The 19,846-nt window shown below is 44.6% G+C and overlaps 1 protein-coding gene across 2 annotated transcripts in view; it reads left to right on the top strand.

The window, feature by feature from the left end:
- Positions 1–19,846, top strand: part of mpp2b (MAGUK p55 scaffold protein 2b) — a 667,238-nt gene that overhangs the window by 532,282 nt on the left and 115,110 nt on the right. For both annotated transcript variants that reach the window (XM_085966350.1, XM_085966349.1), the window contains 2 exons: positions 8,978–9,130; positions 14,538–14,693. In XM_085966350.1, the coding sequence (XP_085822476.1) occupies positions 8,978–9,130; positions 14,538–14,693 (309 nt within the window). The remainder of the gene's footprint in view (positions 1–8,977; positions 9,131–14,537; positions 14,694–19,846) is intronic.

The raw sequence follows: 19,846 nt of genomic DNA on the forward strand, positions 1-19,846 counted from the left end.
TTTCCATGGTGGTACCTACATTAGCCATTGCGTGCACCACAGCATTGCTCATGTTTGAGATGGACTCCTCCATTCTCTGCACACTCACAGTTACCGTGGTTACAAACCCAGTCAGAGCCTCCTGCACTCGTTCCTGAAGCTCGAGCACCACTCTCTTTCTGGATGGCCCCAGAGTCACAGCACCTACATGCAGCTGAGCAGAGCTAGGAGCGCCCTGCAAACTCTGACGAGGATTCTCCACTGCTGTCCTGTCTCCACCATCTGCTCCTGCTCACTTGTGAGCTGTGATACACCAGGTGGCAACACTACTCTATCTCGCAAATGACCCACCGAAGGATCATTAAACCTTTTCCTACACTGCACCCAAGTTTGTGTACAGACCGACTTTGCACTGACCTCCTCATCAATTTGCAGCCAGATTTGCCTTTGTGTACTGAGGAGGCCTCCTTCTTCCATTTGAGGGGAAGAGGACCTCCTTGCGTCCTCTTACTCCCTCCACAAGAGCATGGAGGGAGTCATCATCAAACTGGGGAGCAGCCTTGGTCCGTTGTGCTGCCATGCCTGCAGCAACCAGCATTCGGGAGCAGAAAAAAGAAATTCCTAATCAAAGGGGACATGGCCCCCTTAAATACCGAGGCTCCCAACATGTCATCAAGCACAATCAGGCTGAGACAGGAGAAATTATAATGGGGAATAAGGAAATGGCAGAGAAATTAAACAAATACTTTGGTTCGAGGCGGCTTGGGAGCGGGTCAGGTGGCTTCCGGGTTCCAGTCCCGCCCCAACGACATCCGGCCCACGGACATGATTTTGCATCAATTGGCCTTGTTAAGCCCACCCTGTGGGCTTGCCGGCCAATTAGGAGGAAGCCAGTGTCAGATGACATCATTTGATGACGCATCATCTGCCGGTTTTCTTAAAGGGGCCATGCACATTTTTTTTGACAGCTGACTTTTCAGTGTTTGACAGCATTGAGGTGCTGCAAATACTGACAATGACTGTTCACAGGTGAGCTCTTGTACCCACGCTCACCAGAGACTCCCTCCTTAGGCTAGAACAGATGGCAGCTTACAGAAGCGATCTGTCACTGGTGAGAGGGGTTCTCCCAATGAGGTGGGACTGCACATACAAATCAATACTTGTTACCTACAGAAAAGTCTAAATGCATTAAAAATTAATTTTCCAACATTTTCTTACCTCTGAAACTCACCAGATCCTTCACACCACTTCTGCAGCGGTCATCAATGCATAAACATCACAGCAGACTCACAACACGCCACACTTACCTGGCGTGGTGTCCAGACATTGGGAAGCCCGCAGTAGAAGTGTCAAAATTGGAAAAAGCCTGTTCACTGCCTGTTAACAACCTGTTAATTGGCTATAATCCTCTTCCCGTCGCTAGGTGTCGGGTCCAAGCGCAAATCGGGGACCCGACACTTGGGAAGATTGATTGGAGGCGGGTTGACAATGGGTTTACGACCTGCTGTCAATCTTTGCAATTTTGCCAGATGTCCCGTCTCCAAACTGGCCTCTGCGCGTTGGCAAAATTCCGGCCTTTGTGTCTGTCTTCACGGAAGAAAACGCCAAAAACTTCCCGGAAATAGTGGAGAACCAAGCGTCTAACAAGAATGAGGAACTGAAAGAAATTAGTATTAGTAACAAAATAGCACTGGAGAAATTAATGGGACTGAAAGCCGATAAATCCCCTGGACCAGATGCCCTACACCCTAGGGTTTTGAAAGAGGTGGCTATAGAGATAGTGGATGCATTGGTAGTCATCTTCCAAAATTCCATAGATTCTAGAACGGTTCCTGTGGATTGGAAGGTAGCAAATGTAACCCCACTATTTAAGAAAGGAGGGAGAGAGAAAACAGGGAATACAGACCAGATAGCCTGACATCAGTAGTCAGGAAAATGCTAGAATCTATTATTAAGGTCATGGTAACAGGGCACTTAGAAAATAATAATAGGATTGGGCAGAGTCAACATGGATTTATGAAAGGGAAATCATGTTTGACCAATCTGTTAGAGTTTTCTGAGGTTGTAACTAGCAGAATAGATAAGGGAGAACCAGTGGATGTGGTGTATTTGGATTTTCAGAAGGCATTTGATAAAGTGCCACACAAGAGGTTATTAAACAAAACTAGGGCTCAGGGGATTGGGGGTAATATACTAGCATGCATTGAGGGTTGGTTAACAGACAGAAAACGGAGGGTAGGAATAAACGGGTCATTTTCAGATTGGCAGGCTGTAACTAGTGGGGTACCGCAAGGATCAGTGCTTGGGCCTCAGCTATTCACAATCTATATCAATGATTTGGATGAGGGGACCAAATGTAATATATCCAAGTTTGCTGATGATACAAAGCTGGGTGGAAATGTAAGTTGTGAGAAGGATGCAAAGAGGCTTCAGGGGGATATAGATAGGCTAAATGAGTGGGCAAGAACATGGCAAATGGAATATAATGTGGAGAAATGTGAAGTTATCCACTTTGGTAGGAAAAACAGAAAAGCAGTATACTTTTTAAATGGTGAGAGATTGGGAAATGTTGGTGTTCAGAGGGATCTGGGTGTCCTTGTACACGAATCACTGAAAGTTAACATGCAGGTACAGCAAGCAATTAGGAAAGCAAATGGTATGTTGGCCTTTATTACAAGAGGATTTGAGTATAAGAGTAAAGACATCTTACTGCAATTATATAGGGCCCTGGTGAGACCACACCTGGAGTATTGTGTACAGTTTTGGTCTCCTTACCTAAGGAAGGATATATTTGCCATAGAGGGAGTGCAATGAAGGTTCACCTGACTGATTCCTGGGAAGGGGGGATTGTCCTATGAGGATAGATTGAGTAGACTAGGTCTATATTCTCTAGAGTTTAGAAGAATGAGAGGTGATCTCATTGAAACATACAAAATTCTTACAGGGCTTGACAGGGTAGATGCAGGGAGGATGTTTCCCTTGGCTGAGGAGTCTAGAACCAGGGGTCACAGTCTCAGAATAAGGGGTCAGCCATTTAGGACTGAGATGAGGAGAAATTTCTTCACCCAGAAGGTGGGGAGTCTTTGGAATTCTCTACCCCAGAGGGCTTTGGATGCTCAGTCGTTGAGTATATTCAAGGCTGAGATCAATAGATTTTTGGATATTAAGGGAGTCAAGGGATATGGGGATAGTTCAGGAAAGTGGAGATGAGGTAGAAGATCAGCTATGATCTTATTGAATGGCAGAGCAGGCTCGAGGGGCAAAATGGCCTACTCCTGCTCCTATTTCTTATGTTCTTATGGTGTATTTGGTAAAGTTCCTAATCACATTGAAAATTGCTTTTCTGATGACCTGGAGCCAAGCAATACTTTGAACGTCAGTACACTGTTCCCTCTCCCAGCCATCTCAAGGTACAATTGCTATGGGTTTTGATTAAGCGCATTGCTCTATTATGCTTTCTCATATTTGGATGTCCAAACTTTGAACTTTGAAGCCTACATTTTTTTTTAGAAAGGTGCAGGGTCTCAACCTTGGCTCAGTGGTAGCACTCTCGTCTCTGAGTGAAAAGGTCATGGGTTCAAGCGCCACTCCAGGACTTGAGCACATAATCCTGGCTAGCACTTTAGTGCAATACTGAGGGAAGTGGATGAGATGTTAAACCGAGGCTCTGTCTGCCACTTCAGGTGGACGTAAAAGATCCCGGGCTAGATATCCGATTGCACCCGAAAAACAGGCCTGTTAGTGATTCGGGCAGCATGTAATTTTCGTGCTGTCTGTTAATTATAATCATGTAGGCATGCAGCCAGCACTACCCCGCGCTACTCATTGGCTGCACCCCTATCGGGAGCTGCATATCTGGCGTCTATGACATCACTTGAAGGTCACCATAGCCCTCAATTTTTATGCCACTTGTGAAGAATCTTCAAAGGGAGCAAGGCGAATGTGGAATCCTTTGACTTTCATCATCAGATTCCCTACAAAATGGTAACTTGGAATGTCACAAACTACCTCCATTTAACTAGTAGCAATGAACTCTGCAATTAGTGAGTTCACAGCCTTTGAAAACTTCTGTGCTGAAGCTGGAGTCATCTCTGCCTAATGCAGTTTTGAGCAAATGTTTAGAATTGTAAAGTTGGCTACTCTAGCTACTGTTGCTTGATGATCTTTGAAGTGTGGCGAAATTTCATAGAACTTCATCATCTTGGAGGTTTACCTGCCACAGTTTGCCTACATGTGGAGATTAGCGGGATTGAGGAGTGTTCATGATAGAGCAAATCACACATAATTTATGGAAGGAATGTTAGGCTGAATGGCTTTTTTCATTGTATAGTTCATTTTCAGAATTGAATTAAAGTTCTTCTAAGCAAAGTTGTCTGGGATTTTTTTTTAAAAGAATTGTCTATTTTATCGCTTTGGCTCTCTGCAGTACTGGGTGATGAACTCTGGTATTTTCCACCATTATTAATTAATGACCTCAGTGACCTGGAAGTGAAAACTCTCTGATATTTAGCAATTTGCTTCAGAAGACAATTTTATTTCAGAAAGCAGTTAATTATTAGACATTCATATGTAACTTTCAGGATGAAATGTTGCAGACTGCCTCAGACAGTTGCTTTTGATCTTGGAAAGATGTAAATTATACATGTACCAGTGGGAATGTGACAAGAAGCTTGAAAAGTGAGTATTATATCAGTTAATTTGCAGTGTGCATCTGTGGTAAACTAAAGCAGCACAATGTGAAATATCAGCTGAGTATTTTTAGACTGAAAGAGTAGATAGGGCAAAATCCCTAGGATTCACATATGTTGTGTAATTATGGAGGTGTTTCTGTTTAAAGGCACCTGCACAGTTCACAGGGTGTGTCAGAAGCAAATAACTGTTTATGTTAGCAACAAGGAGTGGGCGAAAACTTGAATGCTTGTAGCTTTTACGTCTGCCCCGGGTCTTTTGCTTTGTGCAGAATTTACTGATTCGTAGCATACTAGTGCAGGGACTGAGGCACTGATTTTTGTCTCCACATTCAGCATTACTGAATAAACATTGAACCCTATGAAGTCAGGATTCGGAGTATGATGGAATACTCACCACTCACCTGTATGGGTGCAGCCACAGCAACACTCCAGATGTTCAACACTATTCAGGATAAATTATTTAGTTGATCAGTGTACCCTGCCACTGGACTTAACCACCTCAACCACCAGCACACTGGGCTTCACTATATATTACTGCAGGATGCACTTCAGCAACTCATCAAGCTTAGTTTGACAGCACCTCCTAGCCCGACAACCTCTGCCACTGAGAAGGACAAGAGCAGCAAGATCTTTGGAACATCATCAGCTGGAAGTTTGACCTGGATATATACTGCTGTTCTTTTATTGTCGCTGGGTAAACACCCTTGTGGGAGTGCCATAAGTACAGGTAGAAGGCCCACCATTACCTTCTGAGTGTCAGCTATGGCTCAGTTGGTAGCACTCTTGCCTCTGAGTCAGAAGGTTGTTGATTCAAGCCCCACTCCAAAGACTTGAGCACAATCATCTAGGCTGACACTCTACTGCAGTGCTGCACTGTCGGAGGTGCCGTCTTTCAGATGGGACGATAAACCGAGGCTCCATCTGCTCTCTCAGGTGGACATAGAAGATCCCATGGCACTATTTCGAACAAGAGCAGGGCAGTTCTCCCCGGTGTCCTAGCCAATATTTATCCCTCAATCAGCATCACTAAAATCAAATTATCTAGCCATTATCACATTGTTGTTTGTGGGAGCTTGCTGTGCGCAAATTGGCTGCCGCATTTCCTACATTGCAACAGTGACTACACTTCAAAAAGTACTTCGTTGGCTGTAAAACGCTTTGAGAAATCCTCAGGTCATGAAAGGCGCTATATGAATGTAAGTCTTTTCTTTCAACTCGGGAGACACAGTAAATGTGGCAGCCACGTTCCGAGAACAAAAAAAAATAACTGTTGATGAATTTTGTGTTGATGTGGTGAAATTGAAGAAGGCGTTGGTGAAGAAATGACTTGGTGAGGTGGATTAATAATACTGGTGCCATTTCTCTCTCTCATACTCTTGGTTAAAGCATGCTGTGGTGGTCTTTTAGGGACTTTCCTTCCAATCTTCCATTTCACCATGGGGGAAATGCCCAGTGCCTTCCTGATCTCAGCTGTTTGTTGCTGGAATTCACTAAAGTGGGAGCCCAAAGTTGTGCCCTTTGCTCTTTGGGACTGCACGTTGGCATAACAGTGCACCATACCAGGCAATTGAATATTTTTATAAACATGTGGTTTGAAAATAATTCACTGTATTACTTTCAATGTGTACCATTACTCGAGCAGTATATGTACACTTGAAAACTAAGTTCTCATCATGCTACAAAACTGAATAAATACAGAATAGAATTTAATCATTCCTTGCCCTAAACATTTTTGTTCTCTTTTCTTTTAATCAATTATTACTGAACCGAAATGAATTGGAAAATGCGCATCCAGTGGTATCTGCTTTGAAGGATCATACAATCACTGAAGAAAGCATTGTTGGTACTATAACAGATTAAAATGTAATGTCTTTGTATCACACCCCTTTGCCTATTATTTGGGTGGTGAAATTAACCCATTTAAAGTGGGATAACGTTGCACGGAAACAGCAAAAGGATGTTGTATGAAGGCATTCGGCCTCCAACAGTTAATATCACCAAAAATCAATTTTAGGCTACCACGTTCAAATGAAAAATAATTTAGAACATTATAATGAAGTTACAGTTTTAAATTAATTTGGGGAACAGTAAAGCTCCAGGAGATTCTAATGGGAAATTAATGTCACTAATAGATTACTTTCTATTTTGAAGAAATGAAATAGTAAACGTCCTAATGTAATCCATGCTTGTTGATTACATTTTTAATGGAAACTTCTGAGTGATTGGAGCATGTGGAGGGATATTGACTTATTCAAGAAAAGGAAAATGTATCTCTTCTTGTACAGTGGATGATTTAAACTTCACAACAAGGGTGTTTGTTGTTACTTCTGCTGGAATTGTCTGAATGCTATTATCTATTTTATAGCAGGGGCATCCATTTGTGTGCGGAATCAGCCTTTATTCCATTCACTGGGTATATGGAGTGAACACTGTTATAAATACTCTACTGTTTTCCAATTATTGTAAGCTTGTATACCAGTGCATAGTGCCACATGCATTAATCTTTGGTTACCCTCATCCAAACCTGGTAGCTCAAGGTGTTGGGTAATTATATCACAACCATCGTTACTTGCCCCTTGCTCTTTCTTGGTTCAGATTTGATGGTGCTGTATGTTGCCACTAGAAGTCTTATGCTGTAGTGAAGTGTTCTATCTTAGCAAGTTGCACCATTTGAATTGTACCTTTCACTCAGTGGCTATGAAGCAATCTAGCTATCTAAATAAAAAATCTTGGGCTAGAAATTCCGTAACGCCCCATTTGGGGCAATAACTGCTGTAATCTCGGAAAAGTATTGCCAGGCAATAATCATTTTCTGGTCCTGGGAGATTGGCCTAGAAATTCACTATAGCCCCGTTTGGGGCGCCAGCCTCGCCAGGGCGCTAAAGGTAGCGCCCCGGAAGCAGTCGCGGCCACCCGCCAGAAATTCAGTTGGAGCGCCCCAGAGGGAAGCGCGGCGCTACTGGAGGCGCCCCGCATCCCTCTTGGGGCGCTGCAACTGAATATCGCTGCGGCACGTCGTGCTGCGGTACTGCGGGCCTTCCTCCCCTTCTTAAAGGGGAGGGGCCTTGTGCAGCGCGATCTGGGGCCAGCTGGGCCCCTGAGGATCGTGAGTGCCGGCAAAAGAGTCCGGCACCAAGGAGAAATGCCGGGCTCTTGGAACGCAGTCTGCACTCCGCAGGGGGGGGGGGGTGGGGGCGGGGGGGGCTCAGGAGGCCGGGGACGGCAGCGCGGAGAGGTGCTGGCAGGCGGCCAGCAACAAAAATGGCCGCCCCGCACCTCTCCTTTAATTAGCGCCTCTACCGCCGCAGGTAGGCCCCCCTGAACCGGTCGCACATAGCGTCCGGCGTTAAAGCAGGGGGCGCATCTAAATATTGCGATCGGGGCGCTGCGCACACCGATGACGTCATCGGTAGCAGCGCAGCGCTAACAGCTAGCGCCACCATTAGTGTCCCGCTGAATTTAGTAGGAGGCGTGGCCAGTGGCTTCCGACCCACCTAGCGCCCTCTTAAGGCGCTAACAGGTGGCGCAGCCCACTGAATTTCTAGGCCATTGAGCTTTAGTACTCTAAGAGGGAAGTGGAGCGCTAAATCAAGTGCTAACCACTTCTCTTAGGGCGCTAACGTGCGAGAGCGGGGCGGTAGCGGCAGAGCGCTGAACAATGTGGAGTGCAAAGATACCAGCATCGGAGGCTGCTTCCCTCGCTTAAAGGGAAGGGCCATTGATGGTGCACAACATACTTCTGATCAGTTCTGTGTTGCCAGGCGACCTGCGCGACTGCGCAGGTGCAGACTGGTGCAAAGAATAAAGTTTGGCCTACCTGAAAACCACTGCCTTTAATTAGCACTCCCCAAGCGGCCAACCGAGGTGAAAACGGCTCCTCTTCCTGCCGTTGCTGACGCCTGGCAATACAGCAGGGGGCGGGAGGCAATTTCACATCCGGGGCGGTAACAGGGTGCTGTGTGCTTTATGACGTCACAATCTGCGAGGCGCTAGAGGGCGAGGCGGTGTTAGCACCAGTGCTAAACTGGCAGGGATTTTCGCGGGTGTTGCTAAATTCGCCGTGCCCGGCCGCTAACCCCTTAGCGCCCCATTACTACCACCCCCCAGGCGCTAACGGAAGGCGCAAAGCAGCCGAATTTCTCCCCCAAGTTTTGTCTGCACGTGTGTCCTGTGAACTTTCCCAAATATAAATTCTTATGCCCACAGCTATAATGGAAATTTCTTAAGTAAACTTTTCACTCTGTAATTACACCATCCTACCATGTTCCATCTCTCTGTAATACTGTGAATCTATTTTTACCACATAGGCCCATGAGAAGCTGGAAGACACTAAGCTGGAGGCTGTGCGTGATAATAATTTGGAGTTAGTGAAGGAGATCATTGATGATATCACCCCAATTGCCAAGGAGAATGATTCTGCAGCTGAACTCAGTCATATTCTCCAAGAACCACATTTTCAGGTAAAGGGCGGCCTCACTATTGTCTGATGTTCTTTATTTGTACTGTAGCGACGATGCATTTCATGCCAGTTCAAATTATAATCTTGAGTGACATCACACTCTAGCTTCCACAGGCTGTAATCTTGCCAGTGTAGGTTAAAGGAAAAAGCCCATTGCTGAAAGGAGGGAAACATTTTAAAAAGTATGGATCCTACCCAATAACCATGATCAACCATTTGTAATGTGACTGGCACCATAGTGAAACTTCTTAATGGTCAATAATGGTATTAGACCATTGCCAAACCACGCTTTAATCTGTTGTAACTCTGGTCTGAATATGTTTTGACCAGGAATTTATAAAATATAAAAGTTGTCAAATAATATGCTGTCACCCATTTCGCCCAACACTCACCACTTCATTGCAATTTATTGATTGTGTACTATTGTTCTAATTCGGTTGTTTGGTTGTTTCATGGGGAGAGAGAATTTCTCTCTTTATTTCTCTCCCAATCTGTGAATCGGGCAAATTCACAAAGTCACAAATGTTGTTGAGGCTGATCACCTTATTCTGAATTTGATCCCCTCTGCTCCAAATGTCCAGGTTGTGGACTGGCAGCCATTGCAGCCGCTTGATTCTCTCCGCCCTTCCCCCCCCCCCAAGACAATGTTAATTTCCTCATCACCTGATGTCTTACCTTCAACTACAACCTCGCACAAACTGCAATAAAATATTAAATAAAGCATAAAACAACCCAAAGTCACTTGTTAAAAAAAAATTAGACACTCTGCAGACGTAACAGAAATATAATTTGTGGAAAAGGGGCCAATCAAAAACCAGGCAGAAGCCTCATGGAGACATTAGCCTAGATTTTTCAATCATCCTGCTTTAACAATAATGAATAATCTGGACAATAAAATGATGCCAGTTGGAAAATCTAGGCTATTTTGTCTGACCTCTGTGTCCATTCAGTCCTCTGCTGGTCTTGAGGCTAAACTACAATCAGCTCTATTTGCTGTATTTTTCCAGCTGGACACCATGCTCTCATTTACCCTAATGAGTGGTATGACTGTTTCTTTATTATCAATTTAACAAATAGTGCACTGGGGTAACTAGAACATTTCAGTCAACTCAAGCTCTGTCAGTGCTAATATTGAAAACATTTACTGAAACAAGACCTTTATCTGATTATTTTAATGATATGAATGCAATGGCTCCCTCGCACAATTACCTACAGCTATCAAATATGTGGTACTCTCACTTGATTAAGTACCTCATTTGATCGATTTGCTGCAGCTAAACCACAATTGGGTGAATCACACCCCATCGATGCAGGTTTCATAATAAATAAAGGACTTAATAGTTGGACAGACCTTAAATTAAATCGTCACCCCTTAATAGGGCAAGCGATTTGTTACTGTTCAGATCTGCTCAGAAACTGCCTTTTCATTGGGGCTTTTTACAAAAAGTGTGATACACAGGCAGCAAATCACACCATAAGCAGTAAGTGTAGAAAATTACTAGGTATCTCATCATAATGAATCACTTGTCTTAGCCATTAATTATAGCTCCTTATCAATGTTCAGTGAACTATAGGTTCAAACTTTATATCTCTAGATGATTATTGTGCTGAGCTCAGAGCCTTGGGCCCAGATTTTCGTGCAGCAGTGACTTAAATTTAGTTATCTAGTGCGCCAATCACGTTTCTGATACCTTGCTCCATATTTTCCTGCGTTTCTGATTAGAAACCTCCGCAGCAAGCATGGCAGCAAATTGGAAGCAGTGTGGCCTTTTGTTTTTCAGCGATTCGACAAATACATTTGTTCAGTCTGCTGACCTGGATGTGCTCAATCTCTCCCAGCAGCACCTCCTTCTCCAGGAAAGTGGTCGGGCAAAACCAACCACCCGCCTCTCAGATATTTCCAACACATCCCTGAAGAGGAATCCATCCGAGTCTATAAAATGGCTCCTTTGTCCCGGGGAAGCACCTTGATGTTCTTCCTGGAAAACATCCAGGAGCGAATCGGAAATGCTGACCCAGGGAGTCGTGTTTTTGATTTATTTTGTGATTGAATTATTCCGATTTTGATAAACTGTGAGTGAAGTGGCTATGTGATTTCACACCTGCAAAAAGGCAGCATTTGACTAAGGATCAGGCTCACTGAGAGCTACGCAAACAAGCTTAGGCCAACTGTTTTAAGAGCAATAACTTATGCCGCTGCCAAGTTACCAAGGGGCCCACGAGGGCCATTATTTTTAAGACTAAGTGGCAGCAGCATGAATACTGGCACTAATCCAGGAAAATCGCGATCACCATTGATTTTAATGGGGGCAGGTCTATGATTAACTTCGCACTGCTTTTGGTAAAGGCAACGACGGAGCAGCGCTTAAAATCCCAGGAAAATATGGAGGTTTTTTTTTATTTGTTCAACCGCTGCAGTCCGTGTGGTGGAGTGGCCTAATTAATGGCGTAAGTCACTTACGCCGTAATTTCCTCTTTTTTTGTGCGCCGTTCACGTGTCTCTACATGGTATGCGCCATTACAATGTCGCAAGTCCTCAGGAAAATCAGGGGAAATGCTGAATCTCAAGGGGGTAAATGATCAACCTTGAGCTTGCTTCTTTCAGTGCTAATTGATTCCCCTGGAATTCTTTAATCAACCTCAAATTTTTGTCGCCTTTCTTAACATCCACTTACAGCGATGTAGTCCTATCTGCCCCTTAATAGTCAGCAGCTTGGTTAAAGGGGAATTATGGGATGATCGGGTTATTCTAAGAACTCCCCAGCAAAGCCACAATGTTGGCTCTGGTGAGCAGCACTGAATTTTAAATGTATGATTTAATTCTTGTTTTATTGAGTTGAGTTTATGAAAGCCAGTGGTGGAAGACATGATTGCCACTTTTTTTCCTGATTGTGCTGTCCTGCCTTAATGAATAAAATGTCCTGTGAGACACTTCGATTTGGCAGTACTACCCCTTTAAATCATAAGTTCTTCTTATTTAAGAATTTTGCAGTTAAATATCAAAATGAGGCACACTGATTTGGCAATATTGTCCCTTTAATTCATATTTTCTCACGATTTAAGAATTTTGCAGTTAAATATCAAATATTCCACAAATTTACTAACTTTGTCACATCTTCAGCCACAATTCAGGAGAGCTGATATGAGTGTTATTTCTAATTTCCATTAAAGTTTAAATGCAATGATATAGTGATCACTTCTTTGTGCTTAACATGTGCATGTTGCAGTAACTATAAATTAAAGCAATTTTGTGAGAACATAACATTCACACAAAGTTTACAGCCAGAATCATGGAAGCTAAAAACACACTGACAAATTACAGAAGTTGTTGCTTACTGAGCACAGCTAAGTCAGTAGGTAGCTGTGGCTCATCATAGAAGATAGGAGCAGGAGTAGGCCATTCGGCCCATCGAGCCTGCTGATCATCCAAATTCAGTACCCTGTCCCTGCTTTCTCCCCATATCCCTTTAGCCTTAAGAAATATATCTAACTCCTTCTTGAATATATTTAATGAATTGGCCTCAACTGCCTTCTGTGGTAGAGAATTCCACAGGTACACCACTCTCTGGGTGAAGAAATTCCTCCTTATCTCTGTCCTAAATGGCTTACCCCTTATCTTTAGACTGGACTCCCCCGCCATTGGGAACATACTTCCTGCATCTAGTCTGTCTAGTCCTGTTAGAATTTTATAAGTTTCAATGAGATCCCCTCTCATTCTTCTAAACTCCAGTGAGTATAAGCCCAATTGACCCAATCTCTCCTCATACGTCATTCCTGCCATCCCAGGTATCAGCCTGGTGAATCTTCGCTGCACCCTCTCCATGGCAAGAACATCCTTCCTCAGATAAGGCGACCAAAACTGCACACAATACTCAAGGTGTGGTCTCACCAAGGCCCTGTACAACTGCAAGACATCCTTGCTCCTGTACTCGAATCCTCTCGCTATGAAGGCCAACATACCATTTGCCTTCTTAACCGCCTGCTGCACCTGCATGCTTACCTTCAGTGATTGGTGCACAAGGACACCCAGGTCTCGTTGCACTTCCCCTTCTCCCAACCTATTGCCATTCAGATAATAAACTGCCTTCCTGTTTTTGCCACCAAAGTGGATAACCTCGCATTTATCCACATTATACTGCATCTGCCCAATCACCCAACCTGTCCAAATCATACTGGAGTTTCTCGGTATCCTCCTCACAGCACACATGCCCACCCAGCTTTGTGTCGTAACCACTCAGCCTCTTGCACGACATTTGCACCCTGATAACACAGAGACAAAGCCTTATGGGCTGAAGATAAGCAATTAGGGCGATATTCACAATATAACTGTAGCATCTCTATATGACTGCATTTACAGTGTAAATACAGCCTGAATCTGGTGTCAGTGCCTGACCTACAAGTGGAATAAAGTGAACTGAGACTCCATGGAGGAGATTGTTTCACTCCGCTTCTCTTTTGAGTTGGTTTGGGCCTTGACACCGATTCACATTCCAGATTTAGCATTGATACAAAGCCATTTTGACATCGCGCACACATTCAACTTGTGCAGTGAGAATACACCTTTACGTCAGATAATAGTAAAATGTAACCTAATCTGTCAGAAGTGTCATAGATGACCTGAATGTCATAGAATTCTGCCAGAAGTGCCACAGGGTGACAAGGGAGTTATCCCAAGCAACTAATAAGGAGGCTAAATACACTCACAAAAAGTCATGATAATTAGTATCAGTTAACACTGTTGAATTCGATTGTATCAAATTAGGCTGCAGTTACATTCGTCACCCTGGGCCAGCACCAGTACATCAGAAAAGGATTCTTCCAAATGGTCAAATGAATAGTTATTTTTAGTATAGTGTGGCAGAGCCACCAGGGGACTCTGATCTAATGTACATAATTATCTTTAACAAATTATTAGCTACAGAATGAATCTGTATCTTTGTTCATATTATTGCATGTACATAGCGCGGTCCCTTTAAGAATGAGACCAAACGCGATGACGTCATCACGTTGATCACGTGATCCTCCAGCGGCGGGAAAACATGACGACGTCATGACGTCAGGCTGGGGAGCCGCCCTAGCCAGTCCTCGTGGAGCCAGCAAAGAGTACAGACCTGTAATTTAGTTCTCCTGTGTTTTCGTGTTAAACTCTGTTGAATAGTATTAAACATCGTTTGTTTGATAGACTGACTCGACCTCAGTCCTTTAGTTAGGAATCTAGCCATTCCTACAATAGTATAGTTGTGATAAAACTTAAAAGATTTGTCTTGTTTATATAAGCGTAATACTTGAGACAAAATGAGTCTCCAGGCTGGTTAATGGCATATTTTTGCAATTTGAAATATCAGGTTTTCTTTTGAAATGAGTTCCCCAGACTGTGATGCTGAGTACATGTCCCATTCTACCTACAGTCCCTGCTGGAAGCTCATGACTCAGTTGCCTCCAAAAACTACGAAACTCCTCCCCCAAGTCCAGAGTCTTTTATGGACTCTACGTTCAACAATCAGCCTGTACCGCCTGATGCTGTCCGAATGGTCGGGATTCGCAAGGTCAAGGGTGAACATTTGGTAGGTATAAAGATCCAAAACAAATACCTTAGAGTTGGTAACATTAAAAGTATTGAATGGTAACGACTGTTTTTACGAATCTGCGAGTTTCTACATAGTTTTTCATGCCTTTTCCCAGTTTTTAATTTCACCGTATGGCTCACCATTTTGGGCCAAGGTGGCTTGTTCCAGGGTTCTGCCAATGCTGCTCCGTAACTTGCCACAAGTAGCTAAAAGCAGCTTGAGCGACTCTCTTTCCATCCGCCGTCTTTGCTGTCAGGGAGTGCCTGTCCTTCCCACTCTGGCATTGCCAAAATTGGAAAGGTAATCCCATGTTCCCAGAGAGGAGTGGAGCTCACAGGGAGCCCAGTCCAAGAATCAGGAATGCATTGTTGTTGCCCTATCTCAACACATTTAAGGAACAGGATCTTAAAGAGAAGTCTACTTGGCAGTGCATTAAGTGGCTGCATGTGAACCCAGAGATGTCATTGTTTATTTTATGATGTCTTTTGTTTTTTTGGTTTCACAAATGCAGCTATTCACACCACCTTAAAGCTGTACCCATGATGCAGGAAACTGTGTTTTTATGAATGGTGAACTACAGAAGGAAAAAAGAGGGACTTCATGCAGCTGGTACAGAAAGTAATTGTAACTAATGTTCATTGTTAAAGGGATTACTCATGTGCGAGTTATAGAATGTTGTCGTAAATAACTTTTTTAATAACATTGTTATGTTCTCAGAAGAAGCTCGTTTTGATTCTATGAAGGTGCTGAAACCAATATTAGATAAGACCATGGGGGAAAAAAACTACTTCTTCCAATGAGTTTGTAATAACAAGATGTGATTGTAAATTACTATGGGCACGGCTTGAGAAATTATTATTAAAATGGTAATAAATTATACCCCAAACAAGGATTAAAGACACTATATAATACAATAGCTCTCAAGTATTGTGAATCTACTATTATTATATCTCTGGCTTCCATCTCCTTTTGGGACACAGATGCCAGCCTTGTGATTTACATGTTAATCAAAATGGAGCATCCAGTCCGCTCTGGAGAGTTGCTTGTTTTCTCGTAACCTTTTCAGAATGATGGGATGTAAAGGAGCAAAGGAGACTCTCTGCCATCTGTCCCTCTGTCTGCTGTGACAGTGAACATCAGCAATGATGCTGTTAAGTATCAGTATGGGTTGAGGATGAGAGGCTGACAGGATGGTACTAAGTGGATTAAATGCGAAGGGATGGCAGAAAAGGAAATTTAAGAAAAAGTTATTTTATTTCTTGTGGGACAGTAACCTTGAAAGTTCTGTGAAGCCTCACTTCATGTAGCAGGAATGGGGCGGTCATATGATCCACTTGGGTCAGCTGACTGGAATGTACAATTTTCCTAAGAATTACTATCCTGTTTAGGAGAGATAGAATATCCTGTTATATATTGTATTCCTCTCATTCTACTTTACTGCTAGCGTTAAGAATTTTAAAAATATGATTTTATACAGTAGTGGATTAAAGCTGTGACTATGGAGTGTGAAATTATCAATGTAAGTCCAAAATTCACAGGACTGAATCCTCAGCTCCCGGCCCAATAGAAATTTGAATACAAGGGTTAAGCTTCATGGTAAGCCTCGTCTTTCGGATGAGACGTTAAACCGACGCCCCATCTGCTCTCCCAAGTGGATGTAAAAGATCCCATGGCACTATTTGAAGAGGAGCAGGGGCGTTCGCCCCAGTGTCCTGGGCCAATATTTATCCCTCAACCAACATCACTAAAACAATTAATCTGGTTATTATCACATTGCTGTTTGTTGGAGCTTGCTGTGCCCAAATTAGTTGCCATGTTTCCTACATTACAATTGTGACTACTCTTCAAAAGTACTTCTTTGGCTGTAAAGCACTTTGGGACGTCCCGAGGTTGTGAAAGGCGCTATATACAACAACAACTTGTATTTATAATAGCACCTTTAACGTATTAAAGCATCCCACACAATGTACCTTCTAATTTGTTTTGGTGGGCCCTTTAATTCGCTGCATGGCCCATTCAATTTTTCGCGCATGTTCAGCTATTGCCATTGTAAATCCGGTGAGCGGCCTGCGCGCGACCTTGGTCCCAAGACATTTCACAGGAGCGTCAACAAACATAATTTGACACCGAGCCACAGAAGGAGATATTAGGGCAGATGATGAGGTAGGTTTTAAGGAGCATCTTAAAGGAGGAAAAAGAGGTAGAGAGGCAGAGAGATTTAGAGGGAAAAATTCGGTTGATTTGCGGCTCCCGTTAGCGCCCTAAGAGGGCCATAGCGGCGGCGGTAACCATTAGCGCCCCGCGGCGCTGTGCCGCTGGCAATGACGTCATCGCCGTGCGCAGCGCCCCGGTTGCGATCTTCGGTAGCACCCCCTGACTTACCGCCGGATGCTATGTCCGACAGGATCAGGGGGGCCTACCTGTGGCCGGGCGGCACAAATTAAAGGGAAGGTGCCGGGCGGCCATTTTTGTTGCTGACCACCTGCCAGCAGCTGCCCTCGTTGCTGTCCCTGGCCTCCTCTGCAGCCTCCCCGCGGAGTGCCAGCTGCGCTCCATGAGCCCGGCACTTCTCTTGAGTGCCGGGCTCTTTTGCCGGCACTCCATTCCCTGGTGGCCCAGCTGGGCCCCGGGTTGTGCTGCGCAAGGCCCCTCCCCGGCACGACATGCCACAGAGCGTGGTGCTGCAGCACGTAGCGCCACAATATTCACTCGCAGCGCTCCAAGAGGGAGGCGGGGCGCTTCCAGTAGCGTCCCGCCTCCTTCTTGGGGCGCTACTGGTGAATTTTAGGCGTGGGGGCACTAACTTTTTCGGGGCGCTACTTTTAGCAAAGTTAGCGCCCCAGAGGGGACACAACCCAATTTTTCCCCCTTAGGGAGGGAATTCCAGAGTTTAGGGCCCAGGCAACTGAAGGCACGGCTGCCAATGATGGAGTGATTAAAATCAGGAATGCTCAAGGGGCTAGAATTGGAGGAGTGCAGATATCTCGGAGGGTTGTAGGGCTGGAGGATATTAGAGATAGGGTGGGGCGAGGTCATGGAGGGATTTGAAAACGAGGATGAGAATTTTAAAATCGAGGCATTGCTTAACCGGGAGCCAATGTAGGCCAGTGAGCACAGGGGTGATGGGTGAACAGGACTTGGTGCAAATTAGGACACGGGCAGCCAAGTTTTGGATCACCTCAAGTTTACAGAGGGTAGAAAATGGGAGGCTGGCCAAGAGTGCATCGGAATAGTCAAGTCTAGAGGGAACAAAGGCATGGATGAGGGTTTCCACAGCAGATAAGCTGAGGCAGGGGCAGAGTTGGGCGATGTAATGGAGGTGGAAATAGACGGTCTTAGTGATGGTGTGGATAAGTGGTCAGAAGCTCATCTCAGGGTCAAATATGACACCAAGGCTGCAAACAGTCTGGTTCAGCCACTAAGAATTGCCGGGGAGGGGGATGCAGTTGGTGGCTATGGATGGAGTTTGTGGCTATGGATGGAGTTTGTGGCTATGGATGGAGTTTGTGGCTATGGATGGAGTTTGTGGCTATGGCTGGAGTTTGTGGCTATGGCTGGAGTTTGTGGCTATGGATGGAGTTGGTGGCGGGGCCTGAAGGCAATGGCTTTGATCTTTACAATATTTAGTTGGAGGAAATTTCTGCTCATCCAGTATTGGATGTCGGGCAAGCAGTCTAACAATTTACAGAGAGTGGAGGGGTCGAGAGAGGTGGTGATCAGGTAGATATGGGTGTTGTCAGAGTACATGTGGAAACTGATGCTGTGTCTTTGGATGATGTCGCCGAGGGGCAGAAATAGGAGGGGGTCAAGGATAGATCCTTGGGCAACACCAGAGGTAATGGTGCGGGAGTGGGAAGAGAACTCATTGAAAGTGATTCTCTGGCTATGACTGGATAGTTAAGAGTGGAACCAGGTGAGTGCAGTCCTACCCAGCTGGACAATGGTGGAGAGGCATTTGAGGAGGATGGTGTGGTCAACTGTATCAAAGGCTGCAGACAGGTTGAGAAGGATGAAGAGGGATAGTTTACCACGGCCATAGTCACATAGGATGTCATTTGTGACTTTGATAAGAGCCATTTCGGTACTGTGGTGGGGCGGAAACCTGATTGGAGAGATTCAAACAAGGGAGTTCTGGGAAAGATGGGCACGGATTTGGGAGGGGACAACACATTCAAGGACTTTGGAGAGGAAGGGGAGGTTGGAGGTGGGGTGATAGTTTGCAAGGATGGCGGGGTTTTTTGAGGAGGGGTTGATGAAGGCAGATTTGTAGGAGGGTGGACAGAGAACAGTTCATAATATCAGTTTACATGGGAGCCAGGACAACAGAAAATGCTGGAAACACTCAGCAGGTCAGGCAGCATCTGTGGAGAGAGAAACAGAGTTAACGTTTCAGATCTGGAAAAAGTTAGAGATGTAACAGATTTTAAGCAGGTGCAGAGGCAGGGAAAGGGGGAGGGAGGAAAGAACTAAAGGGACGGTCTGTGAGAGGGTGGCAGGCGGGAGTGGTTAAATGTTGCCAATGAGGATGGCAGAATCATCAACTGCTGCCGCCTGAAAAAATAGGGGCAGAGGTTACAGTCTGAAATTGTTGAACACAATGAGTCCAGAAGGCTGTAAAGTGCCTAATAGAAAGATGTGGTGCTGTTCCTCGAGCTTACGTTGAGCTTCATTGGAACAGTCTGTCTTCACCAAGGACGAGGATGCTGCCATAGACATAGTGAAGGGGGAGGTAGTAGAGACACTTGATAGGATAAAAATTGATAAACAAGAGGTATTAGAAAGGCTGGCTGTACTTAAAGTAGATAAACCACCAGGAGCGGATGGAATTCATCCTAGGATGCTGAGGGAATTGAGGGCGAAAAATGCGGAGGTACTGGCAATAATATTCCAATCCTCCTTAGATACGGGGGTGGTGCCAGAGGACTGGAGAATTGCAAATGTTACACCATTGTTCAAAAGATGGTGTAAAGATAAACCGAGCAACTACAGGCCAGTCAGTTTAACCTCGATAGTGGGGAAGCTTTTAGAAACAATAATGAGGGACAAAATCAACAGTCACTTGGATAGGGGTGGATTAATTAAGGAAAGCCAGCACAGATTTGTTAAATCGTGTTTAACCAACGTGATTGAGTTTTTTGATGAGGTAACAG

Source organism: Somniosus microcephalus, chromosome 24, assembly GCF_052327205.1.
Source record: "Somniosus microcephalus isolate GS21.2 chromosome 24, FLI_Smic_1.0, whole genome shotgun sequence".
Classification (NCBI taxonomy): Eukaryota; Metazoa; Chordata; class Chondrichthyes; order Squaliformes; family Somniosidae; genus Somniosus; species Somniosus microcephalus.